A 17,109-nucleotide genomic window follows, 5' to 3' on the forward strand; every position below is an offset into this window, starting at 1 on the left:
GACATGACCAGGCGCTGTGGCTCACACCTATAATCCTAGCACTTTGGGAGGCCAAGATGGACAGATCACCTGAGGTCAGGAGTTCGAGACCAGCCTGGCCAACATGGTGAAACCCCTTCTCTACTAAAAATACAAAAATCAGCTGGGTGTGATGGTGAGCACTTGTAATCCCAGCTACTTGGGAGGCTGAGGCAGGAGAATCACTGCAACCTTGGGAGGTGGGGGTTGCAGTGAGCCGAGATTGCACCACTGCACTGCAGCCTGGGCAACAAGAGTGAAACTCTGTCTCAAAAAAAAAAAAAAGATATTAGATATTATACTAATAATCTTAACTTGCTTAGAAGTATGTGAGTACAGCTGGGTGTGGTGGCTCACGCCTGTAATCCCAGCACATTGGGAGGCCGGTGGGTGGATCACGAGGTCAAGAGATCAAAACCATCCTAACCAACATGGTGAAACCCCGCCTGTACTAAAAATATAAAAATTAGCTGGGTGTGGTGGTGCACGCCTGTAGTCCCAGCCACTTGGGAGGCTGAGGCAGGAGAATCGCTTGAACCCAGGAGGCAGAGGTCGTGGTGAGCCGAGATGGCGCCATCGCACTCCAGCCTGAACAACAAGAGCGAAACTCTGTCTCAAAAAAAAAAGCATGTAAGTACATTCTAAGTAACTTTTAAGTTAAAGATACATCAAATATGTAATTACAAAACAATTCTCAAATAGCAGCCTTAAGCCTTGAAGCCGCAGTTAAACTTAGAGGTGATTCAGTTTATTCAGTACATATTTGAACACCTACTATAGGCAGTTGAAGTAAATCAGTGAATAAAACAAACCAAAAATACCTCTATTCTTAATCAAAAGTTAGAAACATATATAAAACAAGTTTCGAAAGAAAACAAGACCTGATGCGGTGGCTCACACCTGTAATCCCAGCACTTTGGGAGACTAAGGCAGTCAGATCACTTGAACCTATTAGTTCTAGACATCCTGGGCAATGTAGTGAGACCCCCATCTCTACAAAAAATTTCTAAAAAATTAGCCAGGCGTGGTGGCACATGCCTGTGGTTTCAGCCACTTGGGAGGCTGAGGCAGGAGGATCACATGGGCCCAAGAGGTCAAGGCTGCAGTGAGCCACAATCTTGCCACTGCACCTCCAGCCTGGGTGACAGAGTGAAACCCTGTCTCAAAAAAAGAAAAAAGGAAAGAAAATGAGGGAGGAAATGAAAGCACAAGTAATAATAATTACAAAACAGAAAAGACCAAAAAAATTAGACCATTATTTTGCAAGTCTAATCTAGGGAAAAGGGAGGAATATGCTTGTTCACAGAATTAGGAATGAAAAAGTACAATAAAAATAAAGTGAGCTTTTTTAACTCAAAAGGAATTGTATATCACCTGAGGTCAGGAGTTCAAGACCAGCCTGCCCAACGTGGTGAAACCCTGTCTCTACTAAAAATGCAAAAATTAACTGGGAATGTTGACAGGTGCCTATAATCCCAGCTACTTGAGGTCAAGGCAGGGAGAATTGCTTGAACCCTAGAGGCAGAGGTTGCAGTGAGCCAAGATTGTGCCACTGCACTCCAGACTGGGCGACAGAGTGAAACTCTCAAAACTGAAAAAAAGAATTTTGTATAGGTATCCTTGTAGTAAGACTTTCAGAAGTCTTACTATCCATACTTAGGACGTAAATCTATTTGAATAGCAAGACATAATTAAATATTGTGCTTATAAATTGAATGTCTCAATGACATATCAACAGAAGAAATTTGAAAAGTTGCCATAATTTTACCTATAGCAAGGAATTACAGACTTCATGGTTTTACAGGTAAAGTTCTTGGAAATGGGTAGGAAATAATTTTCTTACTATAAAAGATGGTTCCAGGGCATAAGGGGAAAGATAGATAAAATCTTTCCCATTTTACTAATTTAGCACCAATTCTAATATGAAATATAGCAGGGTTTTTTTTGTTGTTGTTTTGTTTTAAGGCAATCGTCTTGCCTAAGTAGCATTTACCTGAGAAAAGAAAGGAAGATGGATTATTTCAGTTAATGCTGCAGGAACAATTGATAAGATTTAATATCTATTATGTGAGACAGGTAGCTACTAGGAAAGAGAACTAATATAAAGGAGAAAGTGCAATTTATAGGTGATGAATGTTTTCTATATACTTAGAAAACTGACAGTTGTGGTAAATTGCCAGAGAAACTGTAAATGCTGGTATTACTATGGATACACAGAGCTTTTGTTGCATAATGCCCTATGTAGCTGTAAGTATGTGTTTGTCTGACATGCATAAGTGAATGTGTAGTTTCCAAACCACTCTCTTCTCCAGGGTTTTGCCACTTTTCTTCCCTGGAGTCTTGAATCCCCTGTGAGGATAGGGTTTGTATGATGAACTACCCAACCCTGCCGCCTGGCTGTGCAGTGCTCATTTAATGTACTTAAATGAAAGTCTGCCTTAAATGAATTAATTCTTAGTAGTAATACTCTAAAATAGCAACTGTCATATATTCATCATTTACTCTATGCCAGGGTGTATGTGTTTTGTACATAAGCATTCATTTAATCTTCATATAAAGCAGGTACTAATACTATCCCCATTTTACCGATGAGAAAATTGAAATTCAGAATGTTGAGTAATTTCCCAAGCTATTAATCTGGGATTCAAACCAGATTTATCTGATTTCCAAGTCCAGATATTCATTTATTCATTCAACAATTATTCAATACTACCTATGTGCCAGATGCTGTTCCAGGCCCAAATGGCCATGGTTATAAACTAATCAGACAAAATAATGCCCTCATGAAACTTACAGTCTAGTGGAAAAGGTAGATGATAATGAGGTAAATTAATTATACATATATTTAAATATACTGTATAATAATGTGTGAATTTTACACATATATCATGTTAAATAATGAAAAGTACTGGCCGGGCACGATAGCTCACACCTAATATACCAGCACTTTGGGAGGCTGAGGTGGGTGGATCGCCTGAGGTCAGGAGTTCAAGATCAGCCTGGCCAACATGGTGAAACCCCATCTCTACTAAAAATACAAAAAATTAGCTGGGCATCATGGTCGGTGCCTGTAATCCCAGCTACTCGGGAGGCTGAGGCAGGAGAATCAGACTTTGTCCAAAAAAAAAAAAAAGAAAGAAAGAAAAGTACTTAGAAAAACTGAGGGGAGGAACGATAATGTTTAGAGTTGGGATTTGGGAATGATTTGCAGGGAGGGTTGAAATTTTAGGAAGGATGGCCTGAGAGGGACTCACTAACAAGATGAAATTTGGATAAAGACCGGAAGGAAATGAGAGAGCTGTGGAGCTGTGCAGATATCTGAGGAAAGAGTCTTTTATGAAAAAGAAACAGCAAATGCAAGGGCCCTGAGGCAGGAGTGGACCTGGTTACATTGAAGGGATGGGTACCCAGTGGGTCTCAGGGGGACCCAAGGAGGACAAGAAGTGGGAGTCAAAGGAGTTATGGTCAGAGAGGTGGAGGGTGGGTGGGTATGGGTTGTGTCTTCAGGTGTGCACAGATCACACTGGAACTTATCCCTCTTCCTACGCCACACTAGCTTTTCCTAAGATGAGATCCGGCCGGGTACAGTGGCTCACGCCTGTAATCCCAGCCCTTAGGGAGGCCAAGGCGGGCGGATCACCTGTGGTCAGGAGTTCAAGACCAGCCTGGCCAACGTGGCAAAACCCCATCTCTATTAAAATACAAAAAATAGCCGGGCATGGTGGCACAGCCTGTAATCCCAGCTATTTGGGAGGCTGAGGCAGGAGAATCGCTTGAACCCAGGAGGCAGAAGTTGCAGTGAGCTGAGACCGCCCCTCAGCCTGGGCAACAGAGCGAGACTTCACAGACCCTCGGAGTACAGTCAGAAATTATTACATTTTTGAATTTCCATTTTGATCTAAAAATAAATTGTTATATACCTATTGGAGATCATCTGGGTGGCTTATAAAAATGAATCAGTACCAATCCTTTTATCTGTCTCTGCTTATGATGGCAATGTATCTGTACCAGGTGATCTCTGGAAGTGATAACTTTTCATGTATTGTTTCTCAAACTGCAATGCAAGGACATAGCGCTGGGATATAGGAGTTCTCAAATTAAAGACCTTGGCCACACTATGTTATGCTGTCTTTCAGTTCATCTTGAGTAAATGAATGAGAGTAACCAAGAAAAATTTAGAAGAAAGAGTAATAATGGAAAACTTGTACTACCAGTTGTTAAAGCATATTATAAAGTCACCAAAATTAGCATGATACCAAAGGAAGCAACACAAATAGTTACAGAGGCATTAAATGTGGGAATTGGCTGCATGACAGTGGTGTCATTTTGCATCAGTAAATGATACTAGAATAATTGGCTTATAGTTTGGGGGGAAAATAGACTTCCGTGTTACAACATATACCAGGACCAAGAACATTCTTGGGAGGATATATCTAATGAGAGAATACAAGAGAACTTTACAAGCAATAATTAAAGCCAAAATTTTTAAAAAGACTAGTCTGTTTGGCCGCATTTTTTAAAATTGCAAGTTTAGAAATAAAAACATAGATGGCAAAGTGAAAAAAATAGTCTTTAAAAATATGTATTAAATAAGTAGGAAAAGAAATGGGCAGTGTGGAGAGAGAATTCACAAATGAAGGACAATGACTTAAAACAGTTTTTAATGCCAACCTGTGGTAATTGAGGAAATTTAGCACTGTGATACATGATACTATTTGCAGTTGCCTGAATATTTTACTTTACTGGTGATATCAAGGGTTGGCAGGGTTCAGTGAAATAGGCACACAGAGGTGGCAGTAGTGTGAATTGGAATAACCTTTCAAAACTTCAATTTAGTACTATATTCCTACTATGCACCCAGTATTATTTTTTGGAGGGTTACTTTAAAGAAATAATCAGAAGCACCCAAAAATGGATAAGCAGGAATTTTACCATGGCGTTAGTTTAACAACAACAACAAAAAGGTGTGGGGGAAGTATTCTGAATGTCCAAATAAGTTTCATTTTACATATGTGCAGTAATATGAAGTATCATTCAGCCATTAAGAGAAACACAAAGAAATATATCTGTATCCACAGATGGAAAAAAGGCAGCGAGTAAATATTAAAAGCTTGAGAAATTTGATGTTATTCAGTAGTTAGTAATGAGTCTGTAAATGTCAAATTAGCTACCAAAAAATTATTCTTAGCAACTGTTCTACATGGGGGAAAATTCCACTTGCCTATTCTAGTTTCAGCAAGTTAAACTAAAAAGAGGTTTATGGAAAACTGTAGAGCCATTCCAGTTCAACTTCATTCATTCAATAGACATTTATTGAACAATGACTATGAAAGCATTATTTGGGCCAGGTGAGGTTGCTCATGCCTGTAATCCCAGCACTTTGGGAGGCCAAGGCGGGTGGATCACGAGGTCAGGAGATCAAGACCATCCTGACTAACATGGTGAAACCCCGTCTCTATTAAATACAAAAAATTAGTCGGGTGTGGTGGGACATGCCTGTAGTCCCAGCTACTCGGGAGGCTCAGGCAGGAGAATCGCTTGAACCCAGGAGGCAGAGGTTGCAGTGAGCCAAGATCATGCCACCACACTCCAGCCTGGGCGACAGAGCGAGACTCCGTCTCAAAAAAAAGAAAAGAAAGCATTATTTGAGCACTCTGCCCTAGTATTGAGGATATAGTGGTCCTTGCCTTCATGGCTCTCCCAAGCTGTCTGTCAAATAGCTGTAAGAGAAGCTTATTATAAATGCAATTGGCCTAGAATATTCCAGATTCTTTATATTTTGTTTAAAATTCATATGAATTAATTTTTTATTAAATTAGCATCTTATTTTTAATATTATATTCCTAAGAAAAGGCAGCCTTATAAATGGCATATTTTACACATTCTTTTTTGTCTTCCCTATTATCATTTTGGTTTTAGATTTATAGGAAGAATTTTAATTGGTTTTTTCCATTATCCTACAGACAGCAGAGACTGGATAACGGTTGGCAGTGAAAACAGACTCACTGCCAACCAGGCAGGACCTTTGGATGTGGGTATATGTCTGAATGTATCCTTAGGCTCTGAATATCCCAGTGTTTTTTTGAAGATGGAAAAGAATACGTTCATGTGAGGTGTTGAATTATTTCAATTCAAAATAATGCCAAGGGTGTATAAGCATTCATAATGTTTTGCTGTTTGTGTAGGTGCTCCTCAGCAAGTGATGACTCAAATCATCAGGGGGCAGCCTGTCTCCACTGCAGTCTCCGCCCCTAACACGGTTTCCTCAACACCTGGGCAGAAAAGCTTAACTTCAGCAACGTCCACTTCAAATATACAGTCTTCAGCCTCACAACCCCCTCGCCCCCAACAAGGACAAGTGAAGCTCACCATGGCTCAACTTACTCAGTTAACACAGGGCCATGTAAGTAACATAAGCTTTATTTTAACTTTAGAGGTGATCTTATTTATTCTTGCCGTAAGTTTAAAAACATGAACTTATTTTGATACGTTTTTAAATGTGCTGATTTGAAGAAATGGTTACTTCCTGGAGTCAAACAGAAATACCTCTTAGACAGGATATAATAAACCCCAACTACTAGAGTAATCTTTAGACAGTGAGCTATAACAGTGAGACAGATAACCCTTTTAAACACCAAAATTTTATTAGTTGGCTAATCTCCATGAGACAAATAAAATTTGAGTACATTAAGCTGCTTCCTTGCAAGACTCAATATTGTTAGCAAGTCTTCTAATATTGATTAATAAATTGAATGCAGCTCCCATCAAAATCCCAAGAGGTTTTGTTTTTAGTGAAACTTCACAAGCTGATACTGAAAGTTTATATGGAGGTACAAAGTATTAAGAATATCTGTACCTTTGAAGAACAGGATTATTTGGCCTATATATGATAACCTGATATCAAAACTTAGTATAGGCTGGGCCTGGTGGCTTGCGCCTGTAATCCCAGCACTTTGGGAGGCCAGGGCGGGTGGATTGCTTGAGGTCAGGAGTCCGAGACCAGCCTGACCAACATGGTGAAACTCCATCTCTACTAAAAGTACAAACAAATTAGCTGGGCGTGGTGGCATGCGCTTGTAATCACAGCTACTCAGGAGGCTGAGGAAGGAGAATTGCTTGAACCTGGGAGGCGGAGGTTGTATTGAGCTGAGATTGCACCACTGCACTCCAGCCTGGGTGACAAAGCAAGACTTCATCTCAAAAAAAACCAAAAAACTTAGTATATAATACTTCACTAATTAATATAGTGAGGTACAGACATAAGGAGAGGCAGATAGACCAACAGAACAGTAGAGAGTGCAGAACATGAACCCCATGTATGTGGACACTTGTTATATGACAAAGGTGACATTGCAGATCATTGAGGAAGAGATGACTTTTCAGTAAATGGTGCCAGGACAATTGAATATACATAGGAAACTGTGAAATTGGACCATTATTACCTCACTCTACATAAACTCAATTCCAGGAGGATGAAAGTCCTAACTGTGAAAGGTAAAACTATAATACCTTTAGAAGATAGAAGAATATCTTCATAGCTTTCCTAAACAGATAGAAAATGCTAACCATAAATGAAAAGATTTATAAATTCAACTACTTTAAAAATAAGAGTAAGAACCTCTGTTCATCAAACTCACTATAGAGAGAGTGAAGAAAATGAGAAAAGAACCAACCAAGGACTATTATATATCCAGAATATATAAAGAATTACTACAAATCAAGAAAGAAAAAAATCCAGATAGATCAATAGGAAAAAAGACAAACAGGCAAGGTGCGGTGGCTCACACCTGTAATCCCAGCACTTTGGGAGGCCAAGGTTTTGGGAGGCCAAGCCAGGTGGATCACTTGAGGTCAGGAGTTTCAGACCAGCCTGGCCAACATGGGGAAACCCCGTTTCTACTAAAAATACAAAAATTAGTCGGGCGTGGTGGTGTACGCCTGTAATCCCAGCTGCTTGGGAGGCTGAGGCAGGAGAATTGCTTGAACCCAAGAAGCAGAGGTTGCAGCGAGCCAAGATATACCACTGCACTCCAACCTAGGCAAAAGACTCCGTCTCAAAAAAAAGAAAAACGAAAAAAAAGGACAAACCAACATTATGAGGAAAGAAGAAATCTAAATGTCCCAAATTCCAAAAAACTGCTGAACTTTATTAATAATGAGAGAAGTACATAGTAAAACCATATGCTTAAGAGATTGGTACAAATTTAAATGTCCAGCAAAACCAAGAGTTAGCAAAGACATAGAGCAGAAAGAATTCTCATGCACAGCTGGTGGGCCTATCAGTTGGTTCAGCCATTTTGGAAACCTCCTGGACATTGTCTGGTAAAGTCAAAGCTGTGTATGCCTAAGGTCCCAGTATACCTTCTAGGTATATCCCTAGAGAAGTTGTCGGCCATGTGAGCACCAGAATACATGGCATAAATATTCATAGCAGCATTGTTCATAAGAATCAAAAACTAAGAACAACTCAGGTGTCTGTCAAAATCAGTTAGCTAAGTAAATTGTAGTATATTCCTACAGCAATGAAAATGAATAGACTTCAGCCACACAGAACTATGCAGATGATTCTCACAAATATATAATGGTAAGCTAAAGAAGCAAGTAGCTGCCAAAAAAAAATACATGTTATAATTTCATTTGTATAAGATTCAGAAATAGGCAAAACTAAGCTATTTTGTGTAGGGATACAGGGCTGCTGCATTGCCTGCCTGGAGGGGGCACTATTCCCATTGTATTCTTCGTGAATATTGCTCCTGAGTTTGTGAACCTCAGTGGCCCTATATATACCTAAGATACATACCGAAGTAGTTATGAAATACAGTGTTATCATCAAAGTGAGGATAGTGCTTACCTCTAGGGGAGAGGGAGGGGATTGAAATCTGGGTGAGTCATATGGGGGCTTCTAGGACACTGGCAATGGTGACCACAGTCGTGGTTTTATAGATGTTTACTTTATAATTTTTAAATTATACTTGGTGTTTTGTGCATTTTGTGCATAAAAATGTATTTTAGAAAAGCAAGAGTAAATAAGTTTTGAGGGATTCACATGTATATGGAGCTTACTTAGTACATGGACTTTGCGCCATCAGTTTTGGTCATTGGGAGTTTAGGGGATGGTTTTTACTTTTGCTTTCCAGTTCTCCAGCATGTTCCTGGTATTCAGGGTTTCTAGTTTAATTACAGTTCTGGACAGAAGAGACAGCGCCTAGAGAATTTTAAATTTCTGGACCCCTTTTTGGTAACTGCTCAGACCTTAGTGATCCTCCTTACTTGGTGTTTGCATTACATATCTAAAACCCTAAGTTTTTTACAGTTTAGCACACACACACCCCATAGGTCATTTGGCATGTATTGAAAGACAAAATTCAGGAGATCTAGGTTCCTTCTTTTATCTCACCTTTAAGTTGGGCAGGGTACGTGACCTTTCTAACCTGAGTTTCTTAGTTGGGAATCAGAAGAATATTTTCTCTGCCTACCCCATAAAGTCACAAGTCCATTGTGAGAATCAAATGAGGCAGTATCTATGAAGATGCTTTTGAAATTGTAAAATATGAATATAAGATTATTTAAAATCAGAATTTTGTGGGGACTTTAGTTATTCAATACCTTTATTTTATAGATTGGGAAACTTGGATCTGGAGGAACAATGTTGCTTGTGGACAGATAACTGGCTGACCATTGGGGGAGCTTGAACTGGAACTCTGGATTGTTGATGTTTTTCCTACTAAGCAACATAAATATTCTTACTTTAGCTTATCTAAATTCCTGCTGGTGACATTCAAATATGTATTTTCATTATATTAAAAGATAATTACACATAAAAATGATTTAATAAAAATGATATACATACAGATTGATGCTTTGAACACTGTTTACATGTTGTGTTTTTTCCACAGGGTGGCAATCAAGGTTTGACAGTAGTAATTCAAGGACAAGGTCAAACTACTGGACAGTTGCAGTTGATACCTCAAGGGGTGACTGTACTCCCAGGCCCAGGCCAGCAGCTAATGCAAGCTGCAATGCCAAATGGTACTGTTCAGCGATTCCTCTTTACCCCATTGGCAACAACAGCCACCACAGCCAGCACCACCACCACCACTGTTTCCACGACAGCAGCAGGTAGAGCTGTGGGTTTATCAGAAATGTCGGATGTTACTACTACACGTGGCTGGGCTAACAGAGGCCAACAGGAGAACCAGTATTTACCTTTGGAAGGATATGCCTCAAGCCAGTGAGCTCAACAGTTGACATAGTCAGCCTCACAATGTCTCGAAGCTTTTATACCCTATTCTTACAGACTCCCTGTTACCACCACCCTCTCCCTCCTATTAAAAAAGAGAGAGAGAGAAAGGGGGCAAAAATAATGGTTATCTTGGTAACTATGCCCACACTTACTCCTTGCTAAGCCTTGTAGGTGCTGATTCAGTCATGGAGGTGATCTCAGGGAGGGTGGGTAAATCCAGTTCATGACCTGAGATTGAGAGTGGGTCCAGAACCACTTTGTTGACCTTCTGCTGCAAGTCATTGTAACTAACTACCACCACATCATGGGAGAAAAGTGAGGCGTGACAGTTAGCCTGGGCCAGATGACCCAGCTGATTTCCAGAGGCTGCAACTTACTTTGGAAACCAGCCCTCTAGAGTTAGGAGAGTGTACAGGGGACAGCCAAGAAGCAGGGCCCAGGCTCCCCAGTTTCAGAGCGTCCTGCCCTAAGCATGTCCAAATGGAGCATTTCAAAGGCATAGACCTTCTGTACCAAAATACAAAATTCTCAACTTTATTTACTTTATTTATTTTTTCGAGACAGGGTCTTGCTCTGTCGCCCAGGCTGAAGTGAAGTAGCACCATTACTGCTTACTGCAGCCTTGACCTCCTGGATGCAAGCAATCCTCCCACCTCAGCCTCCCGGGTAGCTTGGACCATAGGCATGCTCCACTATGCTCAGATAATTTTTTATTTTTTTTGTTTTTGTGTAGAGACGGGGTCTCACTATGTTGCTCAAACGATCCTCCCACCTCAATGTCCCAAAGTGCACAGGCGTGAGCCACCGCGCCTGGCCAGAATTCTCAACTTCAGAAGATTTCCTTCAGATTCTTCTTTAACCACAGTTTTATGTTCCAGAGTAATAGAAATGGTTCATCCTTCCTTTTTACAGGTACAGGTGAACAAAGGCAGAGTAAACTGTCACCCCAGATGCAGGTACATCAAGACAAAACCCTGCCACCAGCTCAGTCATCAAGTGTGGGTCCAGCAGAAGCCCAGCCACAGACTGCTCAGCCTTCAGCTCAGCCCCAGCCCCAAACCCAGCCCCAGTCCCCAGCTCAGCCTGAAGTTCAGACTCAGCCTGAAGTTCAGACCCAAACAACCGTTTCATCCCATGTCCCTTCTGAAGCACAACCCACCCACGCACAGTCATCCAAGCCCCAAGTTGCAGCACAGTCTCAGCCTCAAAGTAATGTCCAAGGACAGTCTCCTGTTCGTGTCCAAAGTCCATCACAGACTCGAATACGTCCATCAACTCCATCCCAACTGTCTCCTGGACAACAATCCCAGGTTCAGACTACAACCTCACAACCGATTCCAATTCAACCACATACATCTCTTCAGATACCTTCCCAAGGCCAGCCACAGTCACAACCCCAGGTACAGTCTTCAACTCAAACTCTTTCATCAGGACAAACTTTAAATCAAGTTACTGTTTCATCCCCATCCCGTCCTCAGCTACAAATACAGCAGCCACAGCCCCAAGTCATTGCTGTGCCTCAGCTGCAACAACAAGTCCAGGTTCTCTCTCAGATCCAGTCACAGGTTGTGGCTCAGATACAGGCTCAGCAAAGTGGTGTGCCCCAGCAAATCAAACTCCAGTTACCTATCCAAATTCAGCAAAGCAGTGCTGTGCAGACTCACCAGATTCAGAATGTGGTTACAGTGCAGGCAGCCAGTGTGCAAGAGCAGTTGCAAAGGGTTCAGCAACTCAGGGATCAGCAGCAAAAGAAGAAACAGCAACAGATAGAAATTAAGCGTGAACACACCCTCCAAGCTTCTAATCAAAGTGAAATCATTCAGAAACAGGTAAAGTTATTAAGTAAAAGCAGCATGTTCAGTAGCTTGAATTATTGTGCTGTGCGGTAGAATTAGTGTTTGGTTGTGTTAGGTTTCCTAAATGAGACAAAGTCACTAATGTTTAAATTTAGAAGAAACACTGAATTGACCAAAAAAAAATACTGAATGACTACTGTGGTGTGGAACACTTCGTTAGATACATATAATATGTAGTCAGTGCTTATTAGGAATGACCTGTATTTTGGGAGGACTAAGATGGGAAGAATGGAGTTATGAGCTTTAATCTTTAATATAAAACTTGAGGGTTTAAGTTTTAAAGCCACTTCAGACATTATAGCAATTCCTTTAAAGTTATTCAAAGTTGTCATTCCTTAGTTTGCATGTAGATTATGCAAATTATAGATAGATTAAACTCATTTGCATTTCTAGCCACACCTTTGTAAAAAAGTTTTTGAAAACGTATTATTTCATAGCTTAAGTAAAAAGTGGCATCATCCAGCAACATCTTGCAATGGCACATTAGTGAAATAAAGCAATTTAGATGAGTTAGAATTAGTCTACTAAAGTGAAGTCATACATAGAACATCTGATAACATTACTGGCAGAAACCATCTTTTCATCTACCTATAGCTTGCTTCGCTCAGCACTAGGCAGGAGTTTGAATGTGGATTTTAAGTGTTACCAAGTTGTGAGACCTTCATTCAGTTCCTAGGTCTCCCATTCACAGTCCATGAAACTCACTTATCCCTCCTTAGCTATAGCCTCTTAAAACCCTTCTCTTTCCAGCCACATGAGATTATTGCAATGATTAAATGAGGTCATAAATGTAGAAGCACTTTTTAAACAGCGAAGTTATTTTAAAGATGTAGTATTCTTATGAAAATGATGGTCATATATATTATATTTAAATGTATTATTACCCAGCTTTACTGTGTATCTATAAACTGAGAATTACTACACTGTCTGTCTATCCGCTAATCTTTGTATAGGGGAGACGAGGGACAGCTCTTTAAAATTCATTCCTGGGAAGAAAGCATAATGTTAAAAATATGGCCTTTGGAGAAGGATAGCCAGGTTAAAATTTCAGCTGTATTACTTACTGTTTCTCAAACAAGGTGGTTAATTTCTTTATGTCTCAGTATCTTGTTTATAAAATTATTGCTATGGTTCAGTGTTGTTGTAAGGAATAAACGAGGTAATGTCAAGTGCTTAGCCTAGCACGGTACCCAGCAGGTGGTAAGCACCCAGGCCATCTGGTAGCTGCTAATTTTATTTATGTTACGATATAAAATTCTTACAGTTTCTTTAAAAAAAACACATATGTGCTCAAATTTCTACTGTTGTTATCTGTGTACTAACCTGTGGTGATTATAAAATATGCGCTTTTGGATTTATTCTGTCCTGAAGGTGGTGATGAAGCATAATGCTGTAATAGAACATTTAAAACAGAAAAAGAGCATGACTCCAGCTGAAAGAGAAGAGAATCAAAGGTAGGGGAGACGCAGGGTCTTGTTGTCTGTCCGTCTCTTCTCTTTATCGTGCACACGCACAGAGTTCTGAGTTTATACTTGTTTATCTTGATTGAAGTTCATTAAATGAGAACACTTGGCACTAATAGTTGCTCATAACTGGTTTAAACCACTCTTGACGTTTTCCAGTCACAGAAAGTTTTTGTCTCATCTGTAGAGGCATAGAAGAATCATGTCTTAAGCCTTTCAAAATGAAACGCCCAGCATTACATAGGTTGTGTATTTTTCTCTAGAATGATTGTCTGTAACCAGGTGATGAAGTATATTTTGGATAAGATAGATAAAGAAGAAAAACAGGCAGCAAAAAAACGGAAGCGTGAAGAGAGTGTGGAGCAGAAACGTAGCAAGCAGAATGCCACTAAGCTGTCAGCTCTGCTCTTCAAGCACAAAGAGCAGCTCAGAGCCGAGATCCTGAAGAAGAGAGCACTCCTGGACAAGGATCTGCAAATTGAAGTGCAGGTAAGAGGGCACGTCCTTTTCTTCTGTGTCCAGTGTTTAACATCTGAGGTTCTGCTTTTTTCCCTTGCCTTTTTAATAAAGCTTAAAATTTCAGTATGTTTTCTAGAACTTACATTTGTGTACATAGAGTAAAAAGCAGTGCAGCGTGTGTCTTGCAAAACAAGTCAGAGCTTTTATAACTAAATGTGTAGTTATATTGTATTCTCCAGACTAGCAACTCTGAGAGGTGAACTTGTTGATTGAATTGTTGAAAAACTCTGAGAAGAGCTTTTCATGTCTATGACATAGTCTAGCCAAAAGTAATTAGGAGCAGAGCTTCATGAGAAAGGTACAGAGACAGTGAAGTAACGTTGAAAGAATGAAAAGTAACATGAGTCCATTAAATAAGACAAATTGCACCAGGATGAGGTGGCTCACTCCTATACTTCCAGCAGCTGGGGAGGCCAAGACAGGCAGATCACTTGAGCCCAGAAGTTCGAGACCATCCTGGCCAACATGGCGAGACCTCATCCCTACACAAAATGAAAAAGTTAGCCAGATGTGGTGGCACACAGCCCAGGTACTCGAGAGGCTGAGGCAGGAGGATCACTTGAGCCTGGCAGGTTGAAGCTGCAGTCAGCCCTGATGGCACCACTGCACTGCAGCCTGGGCAACAGAGCAAAACCTTGTCTCATAAACAAAACAAACAAACAAAAAATTTCTTCCTTGACTTGTAAACGATTCTGTAGGTATTGCTAACCTGCTTTCTAGAGGAATTTATTAAAAAATGAAAGTAGGCTGGCTGTGGTGGTTCATGCCCGTAATCCCAACACTTTGGGAAGCCAAGGTAGGCAGATTGTTTGAGCCCAGGAGTTCAAGATCAGCCTAGGCAACATGGCAAAACCCTGTCTCTACAAAATACACAAAATTAGCCAAACATGGTGGCATACGCCTGTAGTCCCAGCTACTTGAGAGGCTAAGGCAGGATGATCACTTGAACCCGGAAGGCAGAGGTTGCAGTGAGCCTTGATCGCACCACTGCACTCCAGCCTGGGGAACAGAGTGAGACTCTGTCTCAAAAAAAAAAAAAAAAAAAAGTAGGGCCGGGTGTGGTGGCTCACACCTGTAATCCCAGCACTTTGGGAAGCCAAGGCGGGTGGATCACGAGGTCAGGAGTTCGAGACCAGCCAGACCAACATGGTGAAACCCTGTCTCTACTAAAAATACAAAAATTAGCTGGGCGTGGTGGCAGGCACCTGTAATCCCAGCTACTTGGGATGCTGAGGCAGGATAATCGTTTGAACCTGGGAGGCAGAGGTTGCAGTGAGCTGAGATCACACCACTACACTCTAGCCTGGACAACAGAGTGAGACTCTGTCTCAAAAAAAAAAAAAGTAGACATCTATTTATATATATATATATACACACACACACATATATATACACATACGTACATATATATACACACACACACAGACATATATATACACGCAGACATACATATATACATATATATACACACATGTATATATATAATTTACACATAATTACACAGCTTTTTAAAAGAGAAGTAGGTTATCTCAAGCATTTCAAGGCCGGACACAGTGTCTCACGCCTGTAATCCCAGCACTTTGGGTGGCCGAGGCAGGTGGATCACCTGAGGTCAGTTCAAGACCAGCCTGGCTAACGTGGTGAAACTCCGTCTCTACTAAAAACAAAAATTAGCCGGGCATGGTGGCAGGTGCCTGTAATCCCAGCTAGTTAGGAGTCTGAGGTGGGGAGAATTGCTTGAACCAGGAAGGTACAGGTTGCAGTGAGCCAAGATCGCACCACTGCACTCCAACCTGGGCAACAGAATGAGACTGTCTCAAAAAAAAAAAAAAAAAAAAAAATTTCATAACATATCTTAAACATTTTAAGAAGGTGAGAAATAGACCAGGCACAGTGGCTCATGCCTGTAATCCCAGCACTTTGGAGAGGCTGAGGCGGGCAGATCACTTGAGCTCAGGTGAAGGTTGCAGTGATGCGAAATCATGCCATTGCCCTCCAACCTGGGCGACAGAGTGAGACTGTCTCCCTGCCCCCACCGCCAAAAAAAGAAGGTGAGAAATAGTAAGATAATATTAACCAGACTAATAATACTACCTATCTGTGAAACATTAGAGATCTTCCAGTTAAAGTCAGAAACCAGAAACCCCAGTGATGCCAACAATCAACGTTATTATTTAGCATTTCTGGAAGTTCTGGCAAATATGTTAAGCCAAGCAAAAGAAACAAAGACAAAAAATTGAGGAAAGAAGACATTGTTTTTATGTGTGATATGATTATTACATCAAAACCCCAAGAAAATAATTATTACAATTTATAATTCAAGGCTGGGCACGGTGGCCCACACCTGTAATCCCAGCACTTTGGGAGGCTGAGGCGAGCGGATCATTTGAGGTCAGGAGTTCGAGACCATCCTGATCAAGATGGTGAAACCCCATCTCTACTAAAAATACAAAAAAATTAGTCAGGCATGCTGGCGGGTGCCTGTAGTCCCAGCTACTTGGGAGGCTGAGGCAGGAGAATCGCTTGAACCCTAGAGCAGAGGTTGCAATGAACTAAGATCATGCCACTGCGCTCCAGCCTGGGTGACAGAGTGAGACTAGGTCTCAATAAAAAAAAAAAAAATTCAGTAACGTAGTCAGTTACAAGATAAACATTGAACCTGCCTCCCAGGTTTAAGTGATTCTTCTTCCTCAGCCTCCCGAGTTGCTGAGATTACAGGCATGTGCCACCATGCCTGGCTAATTTTTTGTATTTTAGTAGAGAGGGTGTTTCACCATGTTGGTCAGGCTGGTCTCGAACTCCTGGCCTCAAGTAATCCACCCGCCTTAGTCTCCCAAAGTCCTGGGATTACAGGCATGAGCCACTGTGCCCAGCCTCAATTTGGGTTTTTATGGAAGCTTCATTACATAGTCATTAATGATTACATCATTGGCTGTTGGTGGTCAGCTTAACCTTCAGCCTCTCTCTCTCTCTTTTTCTCAGAGGTTGGGAGGTGGCGCTGAAAGCCCTG

The 17,109-nt window shown here is 41.0% G+C and overlaps 1 protein-coding gene across 22 annotated transcripts in view; it reads left to right on the plus strand.

The window, feature by feature from the left end:
* Positions 1 to 17,109, plus strand: part of BPTF (bromodomain PHD finger transcription factor) — a 156,791-nt gene that overhangs the window by 108,589 nt on the left and 31,093 nt on the right. For 16 of the 22 annotated variants that reach the window (XM_055101692.2, XM_055101704.3, XM_055101695.2 and 13 more), the window contains 5 exons: positions 6,204 to 6,421; positions 9,915 to 10,137; positions 11,174 to 12,090; positions 13,489 to 13,571; positions 13,844 to 14,069. In XM_055101692.2, the coding sequence (XP_054957667.2) occupies positions 6,204 to 6,421; positions 9,915 to 10,137; positions 11,174 to 12,090; positions 13,489 to 13,571; positions 13,844 to 14,069 (1,667 nt within the window). The remainder of the gene's footprint in view (positions 1 to 6,203; positions 6,422 to 9,914; positions 10,138 to 11,173; positions 12,091 to 13,488; positions 13,572 to 13,843; positions 14,070 to 17,109) is intronic. The other 6 variants (XM_034942761.4, XM_055101700.2, XM_063599342.1 and 3 more) reach the window with 1 other exon arrangement.

This window comes from Pan paniscus, chromosome 19 (genome assembly GCF_029289425.2).
Source record: "Pan paniscus chromosome 19, NHGRI_mPanPan1-v2.0_pri, whole genome shotgun sequence".
NCBI lineage: Eukaryota > Metazoa > Chordata > Mammalia > Primates > Hominidae > Pan > Pan paniscus.